Here is a 22,205-nt window from a genome sequence, read left to right as displayed (position 1 = left end):
CAAGGAGGAATTAAGGTTGCAGAAAGAAAGTTTCGAAGCAGCTGACCTTGAAAAAGGAGATTATTTTCTGATTTATCTGGGTGGGCCTAAAGTAATCACAAAGATTTTTCGAATGTGGAAGGGAGATTTAGCAGAGTTTGTGTAAGAGTGATGAGACAAGAGAAAGACTTGACCAGCCATTGCTGGCTTTGAAGATGCAAATAGACTGCCAGGAGCCAAGGAATGCTGGCAGCTTTTAATAGCCAGAAAAGGCAAAAAAACAGACTCTCTCCTACAGCCTCCAGAATTTTAGCACAGTGAGATCCATTTCAGACTTTTGATTTGCAGAACTGTAAGATATTAAATTTGTGTGGCTTTTAAGCCATTAAGTTGTGGTAATTTATTACAGCAGCAATAGGAAACTAATAAAAGTGGTTTTAAAACATGATCATGAATTCTCTGACACTTAGTCCCAATAAGTGTATGTCCCTCCTCTGAATGTGGACGGGCCTCTGTTACTGCCTCAATGAATAGAATAAAACAAGTCATGCTGCAAGACTTCGTTGGCTACATTAAAAACAGCCCTCTTGGGAATCCTGAACTATAAGAAATCCAATTCCCTGAGGCCACCACCCTAGAAAACCAGAGAGAGAGAGAGGAAAAAGAAAGCGAGAGAAAGAGAGAGAGACAGCGGGAGTGAGCACAAGAGACAGAGTATGCGTGATTGATCCCAGGAGCCCAGGTGTCTGAATCTTTTCAGCCTAGGTGCTAGTCATGAATGAAGAAGTCTTTAAACTATACTCAAGAATTTAATTGTATACTTAAAAATAATTAAGAGTATAATTGGATTGTTTGTAACACAAGGGATAAATGCTTGAGGTGATGGATACTCCATTTACCCTGAGATTATTATGCACTCCATGCCTCTATCAAAATATTTCATGTACCCCAAAACTATATACAGCTACTGTGTACTCACAAAACAGTTTTTTAAAAAGGAAATGAAAAAAAAGAAGCTTTGAGATGATTAGCCCTCGCCACATCTAATAACAACTATATGAAAGACCACAAGCAAAAATTGCCCAGTTGACCCCGTCCCAAGTCGTTGATCCAATATCAAGAACGAAATAAGTAGTTACCTTAAGCTGCTAAGTTTTGGGGGTAATTTGTTAAATAGCAACAGATAACATGGTCAACAATACATGCTAAGGAATTATCTTTTTCATTACTTAAAATTAAACTCAAAAGATAAGTACTTTCTTCAGTCATTTATGAAACAACAACTCTCTCATTCCACATATAAGTTTTGAACATGCCAAAATTACCCAAATATCACCTCACATTAGCACTTACCTTGATGCCAAAAGTGAATACTGTCATTATGATTTTAAATATGAGTGCCAGGCATAACTGCCATATAGCTGAATATACTCCAATGCCTGCTGGACGATCAGGAATGTCATCGACAATTTTACTGGCATTCATGTCATTTCTGTAGTCACAAAGAGAAGAGGATTCCAGGGGACCACAGTCTGTAAAAAGCTCTTTGATCAGTTCACTGGTGTTTAGCCTAGTGTATGGATTAGGGAAGGCTATCACAGCAGTAATGGCTGCAACAATAATGACTTCCAGAACGGGATACTTTCCAAATTTGGTTGACTTGCGTCGACGACACCAGGCAATATTTGCCCTAATGAAAAAGGCTCCCCAAAGCCCTCCAAATACCCCTAGGAGAATAAAAGGAAACAGTTCAAAAAGGTACCATGGTGTATGATACTCCACATAAAAAAGGACCAGACGGCTGTTACCAAATGGATTGATGGACCTCAAAACAAATGCAGCCACTAAAGCAGCAAAAAATGATCTCCATAAAGTTTTGAGAGGAAAATAATAGCTAACCTAAAAAAAAGAAAAGGAAAAGAAAAATTAATGCTATAATTTTATAAGATGTTTCTGATATAACTTGAATGGTAAATATCCTAGCTCTAAATTTTGCTGTAGTTAGAATTTACATGTAATGGATTTTACTGTAATAAGAAAAATTGATGTTATTATTATTTTTGGAGATGGTGATCATGATTACAAGTTGACAGTATCAACTGATCATAAATATCTAATAAATACTAATAGAATACCTAGTGCTGCTTTATTTTCAAAATGAGTTTCACATTCAATTCAATCATGGTAGTTGAAAATAAATGTACCATCACCAACTCCTGTTAGCTTATAATGCATTTAATTTGTCTCTTCTACATTAAAAAAGGAAAAAAGAATACAAACAACTAAAAGAAAAAAGTAAATTTAAAAACATTCTTGAAATAAAATAGTTAAATTCATAGAAGTAGAGAGTAGAATAGGGGTTACCAGAGGCTGGGGGTTGGGGAGGTGAACAGGGAAAGGGGAGACATTAGTCAATGGGTATGAACTTACAGAGGAGGAATAAGTTCTGGTGTTCTATTGTACAGTAAGGTGACTACAGTTAATAATATGTATTACATATTTCAAAATAGCTAAAAGAGAGGATTTTAAATGTTCTCACCACCACAAGGACACAATAAATATTTGAGGATTTGCTAATCACTCTGATTTGATTATTCCACAATGTATACATGTATAGACACATCACATTATACCCCATAAACAAAAACAATTATTATTTGTCAAAAAAAATTAAAAAAAATTCCTGGTTACATTTTTATGTAAAAAGAAAAGTCTTAAACACCTATTAAAAAAACAAAAACAAAATAATCCACTGAAGTGACTAAAATTATTTCCTTAAGCATCAGTAACTTAAACATCAGTATCAGAAATAATCACATGGGAAAGACTTTAAAACACAACATAGGAATTGATTAAAATTTTTTAAACAAAAACTACTTGGAAGGCTGAGGCAGGAGAATTACTTGAGCCCAGGAGGCGGAAGTTGCAGTGAGTCAAGATCACGCTATTGCACTCCAGCCTGGGCAACAAGAGCGAAACTCCGTCTCAAAAACAAAAACAAAAACAAAAACAAAAAACAAAACACACACACACACAGCCTGGCCAACATGGCGAAACCCCATCTCTAATAAAAATACAGAATTTAGCCAATGGAAATGGATTGTTTCACATGTCCTCTATTAAGTCAACTTCACATCCTCTTACTTTTAAATATGTCAACAAAGTAAAGTTAGATTTTAAATAATTACTAATATTTATACATGAATAAATTAAAAAAATAGTTTCCTCTAGTTATGAAGCATGAATAACATTTACTTTTTATGTAAGAATGAGTAGAAAACAACTTTAGAAAAATAAATTTGAAAACAAAGTCTCTACCTATTACATCACCTATAAAACTGAAATGTGTGAAATATATTTGTAATGGTAATTATATATAATTTTAATTGTTGTATTTTTTTTACCTACCTCCTCCAGGCTAAAAAGAACTCCTCCAATTGGTGCACCAAAAGCTACAGAAACCCCTGCAGCTGAGGCAGCTGATAGCACCTAGAAAGAGGATATGGCTCATTTCATAATTTCGTAGAAATTCAAATGTACCAAATAAAAATTCTTCATGTTACTTGAATTTTCCAAATGGATTTTCTGAACTTAACTTGCATGTTTCCTTGCTCCCTAAGCAAAGGGTAAGTATTAATTTCTTCTATTAAGATTTGTTTCTTTCTCCTGCGCTTTAATTGAAAGGTCAGTCATGCATTTACTATTCAGTTAAAATAACATTTTTTGCCAGATATACTAATGTGAATAGGGTGTAAAGAAGAGGAGGCAATGAATATAGACAATTTTCAAGATGTATGTTTGTGTAGATAAGAGGGGAGGGCAGTAACTGGGATGGGGGGCTTTTTTAAATAGGATATCATTTCTTCAAATTTTAGAGCTAACTGCTCCACCATAAATACTCTATTGCAAATCCTAGCAAGATATGCAGGGAACTGAAGACCTTGTAAGATTCCCTATATTTTCACTACCCTATGCCCTCTGAAATACTGCTAAAATACTATCAATCTAGATAGCCTCATTCTGAAAGCACACAGAACAGCTCCTCAAGTTACAGTCTCACCAACCAACACCTCCACACAAAAATTAAAGGAAAAGAAAAATCCAAGGACACTCTTCCGTGTCCTCTCTCCAGCTCCCCAGTCTATCAGATGGTAATGGTCTACTTCCCACCAGTATGAAGCCAACTACACCTATAATTTCACTAGGGTTTTATTTGTAATTATTTTTCTAAGAGTCTGTATTCCTTTATTTTTTTCGAGACAGAGTTTCTCTCTTGACTCTCAGGCTGGAGTGCAATGGTGTGGTCTCAGCTCACTGCAACCTCCACCTCCTGGGTTCAAGTGATTCTCCTGCCTCAACCTCCCGAGTAGCTGGGATTACAGGTGCCCGCCACCACACCCAGCTAATTTTTGTATCTTTAGTACAGACGGGGTTTCACCATGTTGGCCAGGCTGGTCTCGAATTCCTGACCTTAGGTGATCTGCCTGCCTCGACCTTCCAAAGTGCTGGGATTATAGGCGTGAGCCACCACGCCCAGCCAAGTGTCTGTATTCCTTTCACTATTTTCATGCAGCAAATATCCAAGGCTACCTAAAGTATTTCTTCAAATGGTCAATTGTTACATTTCCAGAAGAGAAATTATAAATAATCAAAATTAAGCTGTAAATGGTTAAGACCATGAACTCCATAGTCAGGCTGCTGTGTTGAAATCATGGCTCTGCTACTTACTAGCTGTATGACTATGGGTAGATAACCTAACCTGTATGTGCCTCAGTTTTCTCTTCTCTAAAATGGAAATGTGATATTACTTAGCTCTTAAGGATTGAGTAAATATATAGCGAGTGCTTTAGAACAGTGCCTGGCATTCAGTAAATACTTTATAAAAGTTTGGTGAATTGAAAATAAATAAATATTTGTTTTAATCAAATTGTTGGCATTAGAATGTAGACTCTGCTTATTTGGGGAGGAAAGGGAGCAAATTTAACTTTTTTTTTTTTTCTCCACTAAAAGGAATGCAAACATATTTATTTGAATGTCCTGATCCTGCATTTACAACCAAACTAACACCTATGTATCTATAACTCATATACACATTTTAATCCATTTCATACGTATCTAAGAAGCATTTAATTTAAAAATATCAATGCTCTCCCCTCTTGTCTACACAAAACTATGGGACCTTAATGCTTTCAACTAACCGTGAATTCTTGCCATTTATATATACATTAAGGTGACAGAATAACAACATATTAAACATTAACTAATCATTACAGTATGAACATTAAAATTTAGGTAAACTTAATTTCTAAAACATCTAATAAATTACATTTTTTGAACTTAGAATAAGTAAAAGTCTTACCAAAAAATATAAAGGTACAACAGAAAGTAATGGAACTGAATTGAGGAGGCAAATGCTCTAGCTCCATCTTAGCCACTAACTTGCTATGCTACAGGATGGTTTTGAGTTTTGTTTTGAACACACACAAATATATACCCACATAGTCGTAAGGGCAGTAATGTAGTAGATAAGACCACAGACTTTGGAGTCAAAGAAAAATGAATTTTAATCCACGTTCCGTCACTAACTAGGTATGTGGTCTCAGGCAAGTTAGGTAGCTGTTTTCAGCCCTAGTTTCCTAATCTCTAAATGAGGATAACAGGGCCATATTACTAAATTACTGTGAAATTAAGTATTAAAATCCAAGTAAAGTATCTGCCACAGTACCAGATACACAGAAAGTAATCAATAATGCTAGCTATTTTTGTTATAAAGTACTGGAATCACAATTATTCAGAGATGAAACTATGACAATCTGAAGTATTCCACTTTTGGGATATCTACGTCCAATGCAAGGACAATATTTTAATGCGAACATTAAAATGTACTAGAATTATTTCAATTGTAGATTGAACAGTTTGATAAAATATTCTACTTTTTTGGTTATAGTACATAAAAAAAACCCAACAAGATGAAAAGGTCATGCCAGTATTTAATGAGATGTTCTTTAAAAAATCCTATCTTAAAAACCCAAAGATCTCCATACCATCTAGTGCTGTAGATTTAGATTTGGAAAATAGGAAGGGACTGGGCTCCCAAAGTCTAGAGCTAATATAAAGGACTCAGGAAAATGCCCAGAGCAATATGGAAACATCAGAAGAAATCCATAATATATATAAGGTTTCAAGGTCTTGTAGAAGATCTCAGGCTGGCCTAAAGAAACGGTAAAAGAAATTGCCTTAAACAATCAAATGAAAAGGATTTTCTGTAATCTCTTTAATGTGAATTTCTGATTTAAACTTCCAGAGCTTCTAAAGGCCCTCAGAACTTCCCCATCACGCTGGATAGCATTTTTCATATCACACACCACTTACACTGGCACCAGACACTGCCTCCAGGAGGAAAACATAGCTATTAAGATTTCCCAACCTCTTAATGTTGAAAGTAAGAGTGAAAAACAAAGCTAAGCTTAGAAAACACTTCAGAAGGGGAAAGATGGAAGGTAAAGTGAAAACAGGAAGATATTCATGAAATGCAACTGAAACCCAATGGACACCAGCTGTCTATCTAAAGCTTCTCTAAAATTTAAGACTAACTGAGCAGCACTGGGAATGGATTCTAGAAAGATGTTATAGATTATTCAGGAAAAACAAAATTAGCACAAATTAATCTCAAAATTTTTTATCTGAATACAGAATTTATTATTTTTACACTAAGAAATTCTTTACTTAAATAAATACTATATAATATATATTTTTCAGTCAAGTTAACTACAAAAGACACTTACCTCCCTTTTTTTAGCTTCGTTTGTGCTATACTTTGGAAAGAGGTAGGAAAAGATATTTCCACAGCAACAGGCAACATGTACCAGGGGACCTTCTTTTCCTAAACTCAAACCTGATGCCACAGCCAGGACTAATGTGATGGTTTTAATCATTAAAGTCCATTTTCCCAAGTAACCTCTGATGATGAATCCACTTAAAATAGTTTTAATCTACAAGGCAAAGATTAAGGCAGCTTAATGTCCTTTAAGAAACATGAGAATATTAACGAATCCAAGTTATTTTCTTGTTTTACGCACAAAAACAACCTTACAAATTTTAGCAGCCTATAGAAAAATTTAATTTTTCAAAAACTTTACCTGTTATGCTAAATAGAATAAATTGATATTATAATCTAATTCTCTACCCAAGAAAGGACTGAGGGCAACTCTATCTCAGGAACAAAATCAAAATATCAGGCCATGTTAAAATGAATACAGACCTTAACTATAAGGATTATAATTACATAACCAAAAAAAAGAGGCAAATTTGAATATTTCTGTTGTGAAAATAAGCATAATATTTTAAATATATTTCGGATATTATGTTAGAAATAAGAATATTATGTTTTCTCTGAGCACTGTGATTATGTGGAATAGTTTTTTATGTATCAAGAAGGATGAATGACAACTGTTATATACTGCATGATATTGCTTTTTATGAAAGATATTCTTAATACAACCTTAAAGATCACTACAATTCCATTTTAAAAAGAAATGTTAGGAACAAGTTGGTAACTTATTTAACTACAGAAAAATAAAAGAGAAAAGAAATAAGTTCAAATCAAGTTCAATCAATCCTATGTATAACTCTACTTTATTGTGATGAAAAATAAAACCCAAAAGTTTGTACTATTGACTCACTGTGATTAACTACTTTCTCAAAGCATAAAATGGCCAAATTCAAGAATATTTAACTTATCTAATCAAAAGGTAATTATAAAAAGAGAATGAATGAATCAAAATCAGGGTCACAGCCAGGTGTGGTAGCTCACGCCTGTAATCCCAGCACTTTGGGAGGCTGAGGCGGGTGATCACTTGAGGTTAGGAGTTTGAGATCAGCCTGGCCAACATGGTGAAACCCCATCTCTACTAAAAAAAATACAAAAATTAGTGGGGCATGGTGACACGTGCCTGCAATCGCAGCTACTCAGGAGGCTGAGACACAAGATTTGCTTGAGCCTGGGACGCAGAGGTTGCAGTGAGCTGAGATCGCGCCACTGCACTCCAGTCTGGGTGACAGTGCAAGACTCAGTCTCAAAAAAAAAAAAAAATCAGGGTCATAACAGCAAAATAACAACTAATCCATCAAAAAACATTAGGTCACAAGATACTTTTTCCAGGCTCTTGATGTTTAACTAAATAGAATAAATAGTCTGAAACTAAATAGTCTGAAAATTTGCCTAGTCATGTGTTAAATTAGTGGTGAGAGAAAAAAAATCAGCCTCCACAGTAAATGACCAAATGACTATGGGAAACAATATTTTTCAATGATGTCTACCATCAGCTTATACTTTAAAAATTTTTTTTCATATTATGAACAAACTATCCCTTTCCTTCAGACAAGCCAACTTTTATTATCACTAAGGGCAAAAAGATAAACATCACAATAATGTTTAATGACACTAAATATTACTTGGCTTACCTCTGGAATTCCAGAGCCACAGGCATATGGAGCAAATACCTTTACCAGGGAAACTGCAAGAAAGGCAAAACTCAAGGCCCAGAAGATGTACATTATGTAGTTCATGATATAAGAACCAGGACCCTAAAAAGAAAATAGTTCAAGAGTATGAATTTAATTTACATTGCACATCTAATGCAAATGCTTGTCATAAGAAACTTCAGTAAATGGCCAGGCATGGTGGCTCATGCCTGTAATCCCAGCACTGGGAGGCTGAGGCAGGTGGTCACCTGAGGTCAGGAGTTCGAGACTAGCTTGGCCAACATGGTGAAACCCCGTCGCTACTAAAAATACAAAAATTAGCTGGGCATGGTGGCGCATGCCTGTAATACCAGCTACTCGGGAGGCTGAGGCAGAAGAATCGCTTAAACCCTGGAAGCGGAGGTTGCAATGAGCCAAGATCATGCCACTGCACTCCAGCCTGGGCAACAGAGTGAGACTCCATCCCCCTGGCCAAAAAAAAAAAAAAAAAAAAACACAAAGAAAAGAAACTTCAGTAAAATAAGTACAAGTCTCCTGGTTTATTTCCACAATAATAGAAACTTTATATGAACAAAATATTTAAGTAGAATCCGAAAATTAATGCCTATATATACCAAGGAGCCTTAAGCCCATTTAATCTTTTTCCTAATCCCTAAAGTGTTGTTACCAACACATCTCAGCTATACTTCAATCTCTGCCTCCAAACCACTTTTTGGAAACAGTGGAAACAAATTGCATCACCACTCAGATTTCATTCTGTTGCAACTTTCCAGAAGATCATTAAACTCAATTCAATTAAGCCAGGTAAACAGCATAGTACTCATCTTACCACAAATGTATATGTTTTAGCTCTAAGTTCAGCTAAAACAAAATTTAAAAAATATATCCGTCATCATGTAAAAAATATACATATAACATCCTAAGTTCTAAAATGTTCTTTGTAGATCATAGTAAATCAATCATTTAAATGCTGTAATGCCACAAATAAAAACGTCTGATTGTCTTCAATGTATCTCTACATAGGTTGATTTTACTAAATTATTTGATAATCATACTTTCATAATTCAAACTTCCCAATCTTAGTAATATATTAGTTTTAATAACTTGACTTCTTAGTAACTTTACACAGAATTTACTGCAATAACTATCACTTCTTTTCTACTACAGCTCAAATATATTTGCACCACAATCCAGAGGATGTTATATGACTATGCAGTTAACTAATAAAAAAGCTTCTTGAAACAATACTGCACTTAATTCTTTCTTGCTGCAATGTGTTAAGGGTGGATCCACTTAATGTGTATGCAATCATCTAATATGTGATTAATTCTATAATTAAATGAATTGGAAACATTTTGCTATATCAATTATTAATTCATCTTGAGACAAAGCAAGACTTACCTCTGCTTGACCTATGATTAATTCTGCCCATGTTTTCCACTGTGGACATTTATCCCTCTCTTCAAATGTTGTTTCATTAGATCCCCAACAGCACTGTTCGTGGTTGTACCACAACGCACTAAGGCAAATGCCCTCCTTTAGGTCAGTCATCCAATCGGCAGCAATGTCTATTAATCCAGCCAATGCCCCTGTAAAAATATGTTGGAGATGGTAAAAAAATAAGTCAATTTTTTGGGAGTCGAGAACAATCTAGTTAAAAGGCAAGTGGAAAGCAGGAGACTCCTAAATAAAGGGTCATTTATGAACTACATATAAATTTAAGATTTTCAAATTTTAGTTACAAACATATATTTTAAAACTGTAAAGAGTTATTTTTACAATAAAAGTGCTATTTTTGTTTGGAATTTTAAAAAGTTACATCATTCAAATTAATTGTGATCTGAAAAACAGTGTTTAAAAGATACTAAAATATGTTCAAAAGACAGCTACTTGGCAGGAGGTTCACAAATCTAATTTTCAATCGATAATTAACAGACTTATAAATGATGTCAATCTCATTAAAATTTAATGTCCATTAGAAATAATTATTGAAACTCATAGGAATAATATTTATATTTTCTTAAATTACAGAAAACCATATATCAAGATTATTTTATTGAGAATATAAAAAATACACAAATTTATGGTCAAATCTGGGTCCTTCTTATATAAAGAGATCAGTGGGTTACATACATAGAGGCCATAAAATTATTATGCATGCCAATTAGAATTATCAGTACTTTATTCTCTATAAAAATTTTAATTTTTGTGGTCTTCTGAACATAATCTTCCATCATGGAAGCTGAAAGTGATTATAACAGTGCTTAAGATTTGTTTTCAGGTCCTCAACAGCTCTTTCTTAAAATCTCACACATGGGACTTTGTGGCCATGCTGTATAGCAGGGTGATGAAGGGGATAGGTCTTGAGATAGAAGGCTTTAATTCAAATCCTGGTTTAGCCATTTACTAAACTGTATGACCTCAGTCAAACTAAGTTACTTTTCTTCTGCTTCAGTCTCCTCATCTGTAAAATGGTGATAATGACAGCACTGGTACCACAGGATTGCGGTGAGGTTTAAATACATGTCAAGTTTTTAGAACAGTGTACAACATATAGGAAGTACTCAATAAATATTAGCTATTTATTACGATGTTAATATCAAAAGATACTTTATTGATCATCTGATCCAAACCACTTATTTTACAGATATAGAAACTGAGTCCAGAAAGATCAACCAAGCTGGATAAACACGTAAAGTGACAGAGCCAAGACTAGACTTGGAAACCTCCTGCCTCCTAGTCTTATATTTAAGAAGATTTTTTGAAGAAGAGAAACAAATGTTTTTTAAAATCCAATGGTACCTGAAAAAAAACTGAGGGAAGGAGGGAAGAACAGTTTATACTTCTGTTAACTAAAAAAGGATTGCTTGAAAAATTTTCTTTACCTGATGCCAATCCTGTTAGTGTTACTACTAGCCATCCTGACCACGCATCATACAAACTTTTTGTCATTTCCCATGCTGATTCTTTCTTTTTGCTGTTGATCTGAAATTAGAAATGTTTATGCTTCATTTTTCCAACTATGAATAGAAGCCACAGTTCTAGAATCCAGCAATTTTTCTCATTTACCATACCTAGAACAGTAATTTCTGAACTAAATAATGGAAAAGGTAAGTCTGGGGCAAAATCACTACATTACAGACAGTTGTTAATACCTGTAAACCAGACTACGTGTCTTTACCCAAGATCTGCTTTTATTTTTTATTAAAAAAGTTTTTTTCTTTCAATAAATGAGACTGGGCCTCGCTATGTTGGCTAGGCTGGTCTTGAACTTCTGAGCTCAAATGATCTACCTGCCTTGGGCTCCCAAAGTGCTCGGATTACAGGTATGAGCAATCGTGCCCAGCCAAGATCTGCATTTTAATAAGAACCTTGAGATTTGAGTGCAAAGGGTCCACAAACTATATAAAATCTGGCCTAGATTGTTTTAAATTGAATCAAATTTGAACCTCAATTGGTACACATAACTGTCTTTTCTATATGTCTTCTGTAAGACAATATGGTTTGAATTATCAGTCATTCTCTGGTCCTAGCAGTTAAGTGGATTATAATGTTCTTTAACAGACAGGATCTGTGTATAATAATACCATGTCCATAAATACAATGTATTACAGAATAATCATGTGGACAAAGGGACCCCCCAAAACTTACAGGTCTTTTAATATGCAGGTTTGGAGAGCTCCGATCCCATTGCTAGAGTCCAGAGGCTCTTTCTTTACTGTGTAAGGCAAAAGTGTCCTCTACTGGCTATAGTGTAGGAAGTTAGGAGATTAATAAGAGTAATAGATTTGATCCAGATCTCACTATACTAAAACACAAGAAGGTAAGTCTCACCTCTCTTACTAAGAATGTACTTCTAAACCTAAATCCCTAACTAGTCAACACCTCTCTTCTGTTCTACTAGGATTGTTGCTTTAGAAAGCCATATTTTCGGCCGGGTGTGGTGGCTCACACTTGTAATCCCAGCACTTTGGGAGGCTGAGGCAGGTGGATCATGAGGTCAGAAGTTCAAGACCAGTCTGGCCAACACAGTGAAACCCCTTCTCTACTAAAAATACAAAAATTAGCTGGGTGTGGTGGTGAGTGCCTGTAATCCCAGCTACTCGGGAAGCTGAGGCAGGAAAATCACTTGAACCCGGGAGGCGGAGGTGGCAGTGAGCAGAGATCGTGCCACTGCACTCTAGCCTGGGTGACAGAGCTAGACTCTGTCTCAAAAAAAAAAAAAAGTCAATTTTCAGCCCAGGACTTCAGTGCTCAACTGTTCTGAAGGAGGGCTACAGCTGGAATTCAATAACCCAGTCTATTTCTTTTTTTTTTTTTTTAATTATTATTATACTTTAAGTGTTAGGGTACATGTGCACAACGTGTAGGTTTGTTACATATGTATACATGTGCCATGATGGTGTGCTGCACCCATTAACTCGTCATTTAGCATTAGGTATACCTCCTAATGCTATCCCTCCCCCCTCCCTCCACCCCCCAACAGTCCCCGGTGTGTGATGTTCCCCTTCCTGTGTCCATGTGTTCTCATTGTTCAATTCCCACCTATGAGTGAGAACATGCGGTGTTTGGTTTTTTGTCCTTGCGATAGTTTGCTGAGAATGATGGTTTCAAGCTTCATCCATGTCCCTACAAAGGACATGGACCCAGTCTATTTCAAGAATTGGGTCTACTTGAAGTCACGATGCCCCACTAAAATGACACAGTAAGTTCTAAGTTGAATGAGGCAATTTTACCCCTTCTACTCTATAAGCAACCAAACACAGATATTAACCATTCTTTAGAATTAGAAATAGGTTATTTCTTTCAAAAATAATCACTAAATTCCATGTTGCTTTTCCTCAATAAAAATAATGTGTAAGAAAATATGATAATATTAAGCCATTTTCAGACTGAGTCACTGCTGTTTTCTTTATATAACTGCTTGCACAGCATCATAGTCAGTCACTTAAGTAATTGCTTGATGGAGTGTACCAAGTAAAAAAGATATATGTACAGAGAGTTCAATCATCACCGTTCCTAAAATCTGGAAATCATTTAAATGTTCATCAACATAGCATCAGATAAATAAACTGCAGTATACCTATGTAATGAAAAATTCTGCAGCAATTAAAAAAGAATGAGATACATGTAGTGTTATGCAGGAAAAAAGCAAGATGGCCAAAAGTATGCTAAAAGACAGGAATATAAATATTTATGCTTATATTTTTAAAAATCAGAAGATAAACCATAAGTTAAAAATGTAAATTATTACTTATAAGAGGAAGAAGACAATAGGTTGGATGGGACAGAGATAGAAACTAGACTTCTTTGAACATGCCTGTTTTGTACATTTAACTTTGGAACCATGGAAATACTTCATATATGTATAGTAAAACAAAACTAAATCTAAAAAGCAAACCTTAAAAATTGAAGTAAAGTTAAATGAATCGAAGGTGCATCTAACTGGTAACATAATGCCACAGAAGAAACTATTCCAAGGGGCTTTACAACAAAGTAATTTGTATAAACAACTTTGGTGGAATAAATAAAGGATAAGCCAGACGTGGTGGCTCAGGCCTGTAATCTCTGCACTTTGGAAGGCAAAGGCAGGAGGACTGTTAGAGGCTAGAAGTTTCAGACCAGCCTGAGTAGCACAGCAAGATCCAGTCTCTTAAAAAAAAAAAAAAAATTAGCCAGGCATGGTGGTGTGCACCTGCAGTCCCAGCTACCTGGGAGGCTGGAGACAGATTACCTAAAATTTTTCAGTAGGCATATTGTTGGAGATGGTGTTGGTACTGTTATTCTGACAATGTTGTATGTGTGTATTGTGGGGTAAATGAAATGACTGTTTGTGATGTTCAGATTTTTGGCATGACTTAAAGGAAATGCAGATTTAAGAACTAGAGGTTTAGCCCCATAGTTATGAATTCAAATTAGTAGAGTCATATAAACTTAGGAGGCTAGAAACAATAGCCAACCCAGAAGTAACAAGTATCACCTAGTGCCTAGATTGTACCTATATTATATTTTCCTTCAATGGAATCAGAGAGCTCCTTGGAGAAATGGCTGATTCCAGGTTTGCTGCGGGAAATGTCTACGATGAATCAGGACTAGGATTAGGATTATCTAAGGACATGACAAATGACACAGACAGCAAACTAAATAAGTTCCCACTAATCTAAAATAACATGAACATCAATAAGAATAATAACAGTGATGATTAAAACACAAATATACTTAAATCCGTGAGTCCATGAAGACACAGAAAAAAACAACCAAACAAGCAAAAAATCTCATTGGTCAACTTTGAGGATGCTAAGGAACCTAGTATTTCAAGATTTCTCCCTTTCCCGTACCACCTTTCCTTCAGGGAATCCAAATGGTTGATGTGGGGTAAACTCTCTATAGAAATATGCAAGCTAATAAATAAAAAAGGAACAACAATTAAACTGCAACCATTTTGTAAAATACTGAAATAGTAATATTTGAAATTACAGAATGTCAATTTGCTTCGAAATAATCTGGGGTAGGAAGGCTACAACTGTAACAGAAAAGTTCACAGAAAAAAAGAATTAGGTTGGGTATATGCACTGACATAGAAAGGCTTTAAAATTTAATGTAGGCCGGGAGCAGTGGCTCCCACCTGTAATCCCAACATTTTGGGAGGCTAAGACAGGTGGATCACTTGAGGCCAAGAGTTTGAGACAAGCCTGGCCAACATGGCAAAACCCCATCTCTACTTAAACTACAAAAATTAGCCAGCGTGGTGGCGCACGCCTGTAATCCCAGTTACTTGGAGGGCTGAAGCACGAGAATTGCTTGAGCCTGGAAGGCGGAGGTTGCAGAGAGTCGAGATCACACCACTGCTCTTCAGCCTGGGCAAAAGAGCAAGACTCTGCTAAAAAAAAAAAAAAAAAAAAAAAATTAATTTTAAGAACAATAGTAAGTATATAAATGTGTGGAATTTTCCAGCTTTAAAAAATTTTGTTTATATAAGCATGGATCAAAATATTGAAGAATATTTGATTGGTCTAGGAAGAGATGATTGATAAAATTAGCTAGGACACATACTGGCTACTTCATATATTGCTATACCATTTGCAGTATTTTCAAGGACTGTACACTAACCACTTACATACTCAGAGAAAAAAGTGTTTTTTGTTTGTTTTGGAGGGTGACAGGGTCTTGCTGTATCACCCAGGTTGGAGGGCAGTGGTGCAATCATAATTCACTGTAATTTAGAACTCCCAGGCTCAAGGGATCCTCCCACCTCAGCTTTCCTAGTAGCTAGGACTACAGGTGCAAGACACTATACCCAGCTAATTTTTGTTTTGTTGTGTAGAGATAGAGTCTCCATATTTGCCCAGGCTGGTCTCAAACTCCTGGGATCCAGCGATCCTCTGCCTCAACCTTTCAAAGCACTGGGATTACAGGCATAAGCCACTACGACCAGCCTGTTTTGGTTTCCTTTGATCCCAGTTTTCTCTAAAAAAAATTTTTTTTTTTTTTTTGAGACGGAGTCTCGCTCTGTCGCCCAGGCTGGAGTGCAGTGGCGCAATCTTGGCTCACTGCAAGCTCCGCCTCCCGGGTTCACGCTATTCTCCTGCCTCAGCCTCTCCGAGTAGCTGGGACTACAGGCGCCCGCCACCACGCCCGGCTAATTTTTTGTATTTTTAGTAGAGACGGGGTTTCACCGTGGTCTCGATCTCCTGACCTCATGATCCGCCCGTCTCGGCCTCCCAAAGTGCTGGGATTACAAGCGTGAGCCACCGCGCCCAGCCCTTCTCTAAAATTTTATGAACATAGTGTCATGGATACTCTCTAGGTACCACACTTTAAAATATACTTAAGTCCCAACCTGAATACTGTTAATGTCTCTGAATGTATACTTCTAAATACAAATGTATTTACCTAATGATCATACAAGACACAGGATTTATAATGTGTCTGATCTAGGCACTTTGGATTAAAATAGTGATTTTCAAAGTATGGTCTACAGGCACCTTGGAGGATCCCCAGGACCTTTTCAAGGGGTCTGCAAGATAAAACTGTTTACAAAATAATACAAGACATTATGTGCCTTTTTCACTGTGTTGACATTTTTATTGAAAATGCAAAATCAATGGCAAAATTGCTGACTCCTTAGCAAAAATCAGGCAGTGGCACTCAAATGTACTGGCAGTCATTACATTCTTGACTTCCATGCTTCCCAGTAAAATCGAATAAATAAATAATATTATGCCAGGTTCAAATAAGAGCATCTTTGATGAAGCAGTAAAAACTGCTACGCCTCAACCACTGAGTCTTTTTAATATTTTGGTGATGAAATAAGAACCATGCATAAGGAGCTATGCATAACTACACACATCTGCTGCATGTGGAAGTATGAGGTTATGTCCTAAAGAAAAGCACTTGTGTAATTTATTTGAGTTGCAAAATAAACTAGACACTTAAATGGAATATCATTTTTACTTGAAAGAGTGACATCAAACTATGGTTTTCCAGACTTGGGAATTCGACAGGTATTTTCTCAATAATGAAACCAAGTAATCCTGTCATTTTTAAGTTAAATAAATGTGTATTTGTTTCCAATGATAGAATTTGAGCTCTCCAGTAAAAATTAGAATTTTAGGAAACTTCTATCTACCACTGTGAGGATGATAGGTTCCCAATACTTAGAGTCTTTTCTGAAGAGATCAAAGGTAAAATTAACAAATGTGATTTTTAAAATATTGTATTATATTATATAAGTGTCAACATTTAAAAGATCCACATAAATCAGTGAATCAATATTTTCTAAATGATCACTGCATAACGTTACAAAATCATATATTCAAAGTTCAAGGTTCAAAATCAATGCATTTTAATGTAACAGAAGACAAAGTTCATTGATGCAGTTTCAAAGTACACATTACAAATAATCCTTAAGAAACTAACAATTGTCACTTTAGTGTAGTATCAAAGAAGAATATTTGCAATAATCTTAAAATGCTATTAATATACTCATAGCTTTTCCAACTATATTATCTGTGTATGAGGTTGAATTTTCTTCACATGCTTCCATAAAAACAACATATAACATATTGAATGCAAAAGCAGATATGAGAATCCAGCAGTATTTTATTAAGCCAGACAATAATGAGATTTATAACAAATGTAGCACAATGTCATTCTCTCACTAAATTTTTTTTGAAAATATAGTTTTTTAAAAATGTTATTTATGTTAACATGTAATGGGTTTTGTTACTGTTACTTTTAAATGAATTATTTTTTTAAAAACCCTCAGTTTCAGTGTCTAATATGGTAAATATCCATTGATAAAAACCATGTAAACAAAGGCTCCTTAGGGCTCTTCAATGTTTTTTAAGAGTTTAAAGGGGATCCGAGAACAAAAAGTTTAAGAATCACTAGATTAAAGTGCTGATTTCGTGTACTGTATTTTTAGATATGCCCTAAAGGTAAATATCATCTGATGAATCTCAGAAGCTGTACCTTTCATAAACAATATAATATAATTTGAATTTCAGTTTTCACACACATATACATTAATATGGAAGCTTATAATTTGTGTAAATAGTCATTTTCATTGACAAGTAAATTTCCAACGCCAAAATTATATAGGGCCTTTTGAGATTTGGAATTTTATTTTCAAAAAGATTTTCTACTTTGGGAGGTTGAGGTCAGCCAATCACTTGAGGCTAGGAGTTCAAGACTAGCCTGGCCAACATGGCAAAACTTCATCTCTACTAAAAATACAAAAATTAGCTTGGCATCATGGCACACACCTGTAATTCCAGCTACTCAGGAGGCTGTGTACAAGAATTGCTTGAACCTGGGAGGCAGAGGTTGCAGTGAGCCAAGATTGCACCACTGCACTCGTCTGGGCAACAGAATGGGCAACAGTCCCCCGCGCCCCCCCCCGAAAAAAATTGTTGTTTTTTAAAAAACATATTTTGTATAAAAACTAGCCAGGCATGGTGGCGCATGTTTGTAGTCCCAGCTACTCAGGAGGCTGAGGCAGGAGCATTGCTTGAATCCAGGAGGCGGAGGGTGCAGTGAGCCAAGATCACACCACTACACTCCAGCATGGGCAGAGAAGACTGAGACTCTGTCTCAAAAATAAATAAATAAATACAAAATAAAAAATGTATTTTGGATTACATTATCAGTAAGTCACGACCACGAACAAAAAGGACCCATAAATTGTACTTTTATATGTTAAAGCCATTTTTAAAAAAATAGTAAACCATTACAACACTCAATAAGCTTTATTTGGGAGTCAAATTGAGAAATATCTCAGAATCAAATACTGGGAAAGGAGATAAAAGAAAACAGCAAAATCCCACAAGACTATCTGCCCCCCAACAGATTTCTTCTTTTTCTATAGGTAAGAGCTATGCAATAAGTTTCCTTTTTTGCCTTAGCTGGTGGGCTGCTCAAGGCCCAAAATCATGCTGACCTCCATATCTTGAGCTTGGCTTGTTCTTCCCCCCAACTCCTGTGCTGTATTTTCCCTTTCCTTCTTATTTTGTCTTATTGTATTTCCTTGTTTTTTAGCTACCTGAAATTCTTTCTGGAAAGATACAGGGTATAAGTAAGCTAAAAAAATTAAACATAGAAAAAGAAAAAAAACATGTACCACATATGAAATGTAGACATTTACTTATATTAAATGTAAACATATTTTGGCAGCCTGAGATCACTGGCAGAAATACATTATTAAAAGATCTAATTATGCACTATGTTTTTAAAAATTTTTACTAAGAACACTTACCCGTCTATGCCTTTCTCTGTCTTTACATTTTTCTCGCACCCAATCAATAGTATGGAAATCATCATATGTACCAACACCTGGAATTGGTTCATCCAAAAGATCCAGTAAATGTGTAGAACTGTTAATGCTGCCTCCATTTGTCATTGTATAATGAGTTCCTACAAAAGAAAAAAGATGAGTATGTTTTAGAAGAGACAATAGTGAGCTAAGTGACCTTCTTAGAAGTTCATTATTAAGTCATACAGAAATAATATCACTTGAAATCATTGCAATTAGAGAAAAATGTGTTAAGAAAAATTATCCAAAACTTAGAAGTAAGGCCAAAAGATTATGGCATGTCCTTTTAAAATCAAACCCAAATGTCAACAATTAGCTTGCATAATAAGTCACTTGACGTTCTGGAGAATTTTGAAGACTATTTACTACTGATTAGGGAATAGACTCAGTAAAATTAGAAAACGATTTGTAAAAGATAAATTGAAAATAGTAATTTTTATCTGGTAAAATGCAAATGAATTCTGTCCAGTAGAAAAAATAACCCTTAGAGTTGTGGTTTTGTTTTTGCCCTGTAAGAATTTGCTTTCTTTCACTGATGATATACACTTCATCTCACACGTTCTCCTTTCAATCAGCCTTGTCATCAGGCGGGTTCCCTCATTAGAGTCAAATAAATCTTTGACACATGTTCACCATATATCTTATATGAGTATCACAGACTTGAGAAATGTATCAGGAAGGACATTAAAAGATAGCTCAAGAAAAAGAAACACAAGTGGCTTTTAAATATGAAAATAAGCTCAACCTAACACATAAAAAGAAATGCAAATCAAATCCACAATATCATTTCCCTCTATCAGACGAGTAAAGATGAAGTGTGTGAATGCACTAATTTAGCAAAGCTATGGAGAAAGAAGTCCTATCACAAAATTAGTAGTTTTAGTATGAAATGGAATAATCCCTTTGGGAAGGCGAAAGCTAACAAAATTTAATATACACAGATGCTCTTCAACCTAGCAAAGTTCACTTCCAGGTTTTTTTTTCTTGCAGCTACACTTGCATAAATCCTTGAATAAACCCATAAATTATGCACAATGTGGGCAGAATATCTTACTATGTGCTATAGAAAGAAAACAAAAACATATTAATGCCAAAGTGCTCATCATCTAAAACGGGTTGGCGAAGAGCCAGAGAGTAAATATTTTAGGCTTTGGATGCCACACAGTTGCAACAACTCAATTCTGCCATAGTAGCACAAAAGAAATCATAGACAATATGTTCATGAATGAGTCTGAATGTGTTCCAATAAAACTTTATTTACAAAACAGGTGAAGGACAGGATTTGGCACATGGCTCATAGTTTGCCAATCCCTGATCTAAAGTCTGTACAGCAGACTTTACAACTGAAGACTTCTATTAAGAATTTTTTAAATAAATAGCACTTTACAGTATAGCAGATACAAAGATAATAAAAAAAAAAACTGCCCCTGACTTCCAGGTGCAATATAATATTTTTTAATATAACAAATTATATTTCAAAATAAAGTTCCAATACTGAAGTTCCAAGGTTCCAATATTCTTTGACTAGAATTCTAGTCATGTTACCTATATTTAATTTGTTAAAAAGAAAGAAATCTTGGGACTGTAGCACCTGGAACTAGGTGGATTGATCTAAGAAAACTTCCTAAAAAACATGAATTTTAAATTCTAATATGAAATAAATTAGGCTATGGTTTCACAATGAGAATTATAGCTATACATTCCACGTTAGATACACTTAACACCTATTTCTGAAAGAAGAAAAATATATGAGTATAGTCTGCAAAAGACAATTTATATTGCTGTTAGAAAAAGAGCTTTTGGGCCAGGTGCAGTGGCTCACACCTGTAATCCCAGCATTTTGGGAGGCTGAGATGGGTGGATTGCTTGAGCTCAGGACCAGCTTGGGCAACATGGCAAAACCTCATCTCTACTAAAAATACAAAAAAAAAAAAAGGTGGGCATGGTAATATGTGCCTGTAGTCCCAGCTGCTCAGTAGACTACGCTGGGAGAATTGCTTGAGCCCAGGTTGGTCGTTGTGCCACTGCATTTCAACCGGGTGACAGAGCAAGATGCTGTCTCAAAAAAGAAAAAAAAGAAAAGAAAAAGAGTTTAGCGTGTAAAAAATAGGCTGGGTAAGAAATATGATAATCCAAGTGAAAATTATTAGACTTGACAGTGGAAGTAAAGAGATACAAACATTTTGGGAAGCAATTTGGAAATATCTATCAAAATGTAAGGGTTCTACTTCTAGGAATTAATTCTACAAGTGCACAAAGGCTTAAATATTTAATTGAACCATTATCTGTAATACTGAAAAATTCAAACCAATGGAAATGTCTCATCTATTGGTAATGAATGAAATTATGTAATTTATATATAATGCAACAGTTAGAATAAGGTTGATCAATATATGCTGGTATAAAAAATTGGCTACAATAAATCGCAGTTTTTTAAAAAGGGCCAGGTATAGATCAGCATTTTTAATATGCAAATTACTGTGTAAAATTTATACAGTAATACACAGAATAAAGAGAAAGCAGTATGACCAAACATGAGACAACATATTAATAACAGTTATCTCTGGGGATTAGAATTGTCAAAAGCAGAAAATGAACTTTCATTTTCTACTTTGTACTTACAGGTATACATATATGTATAGGCACACACACAGTATTTTCATAGAACCATAGAGACAGCTATGAAAATAGAGAAATTCTAACGAATCCAATCATCATTTAAGTAAATACAGCAATGAACTGTTACCAAAAGGCCCAGATTCTAGTCCTGGACAGCTAACTTTAGACAAGTCACCTTTAAATATTAAGTATCTATCAGCATCCTTGACAACTACATGATACATGCTACAGCTTATAATAAAGAGACATAAACAAAGAAACATTTAAATTTTTTCCAAAGCACTATAAACTTTGAAAACCTCATATATAA

General features: G+C 35.2%; 1 protein-coding gene across 4 annotated transcripts in view; it reads right to left on the bottom strand.

Moving 5' to 3' along the window:
• Nucleotides 1–22,205, bottom strand: part of CLCN3 (chloride voltage-gated channel 3) — a 101,826-nt gene that overhangs the window by 24,077 nt on the left and 55,544 nt on the right. For all 4 annotated transcript variants that reach the window (XM_003257961.4, XM_003257958.4, XM_030816322.1 and 1 more), the window contains 7 exons: nucleotides 19,220–19,377; nucleotides 11,349–11,448; nucleotides 9,865–10,052; nucleotides 8,443–8,565; nucleotides 6,765–6,971; nucleotides 3,388–3,468; nucleotides 1,333–1,878 (listed from right to left, as the gene is read on the bottom strand). In XM_003257961.4, the coding sequence (XP_003258009.1) occupies nucleotides 1,333–1,878; nucleotides 3,388–3,468; nucleotides 6,765–6,971; nucleotides 8,443–8,565; nucleotides 9,865–10,052; nucleotides 11,349–11,448; nucleotides 19,220–19,377 (1,403 nt within the window). The remainder of the gene's footprint in view (nucleotides 1–1,332; nucleotides 1,879–3,387; nucleotides 3,469–6,764; nucleotides 6,972–8,442; nucleotides 8,566–9,864; nucleotides 10,053–11,348; nucleotides 11,449–19,219; nucleotides 19,378–22,205) is intronic.

Source organism: Nomascus leucogenys, chromosome 7b (assembly GCF_006542625.1).
Source record: "Nomascus leucogenys isolate Asia chromosome 7b, Asia_NLE_v1, whole genome shotgun sequence".
NCBI lineage: Eukaryota > Metazoa > Chordata > Mammalia > Primates > Hylobatidae > Nomascus > Nomascus leucogenys.
Note: the sequence above shows the minus strand (reverse complement) of the source record. Positions and strands in the feature narration are given on the sequence as shown.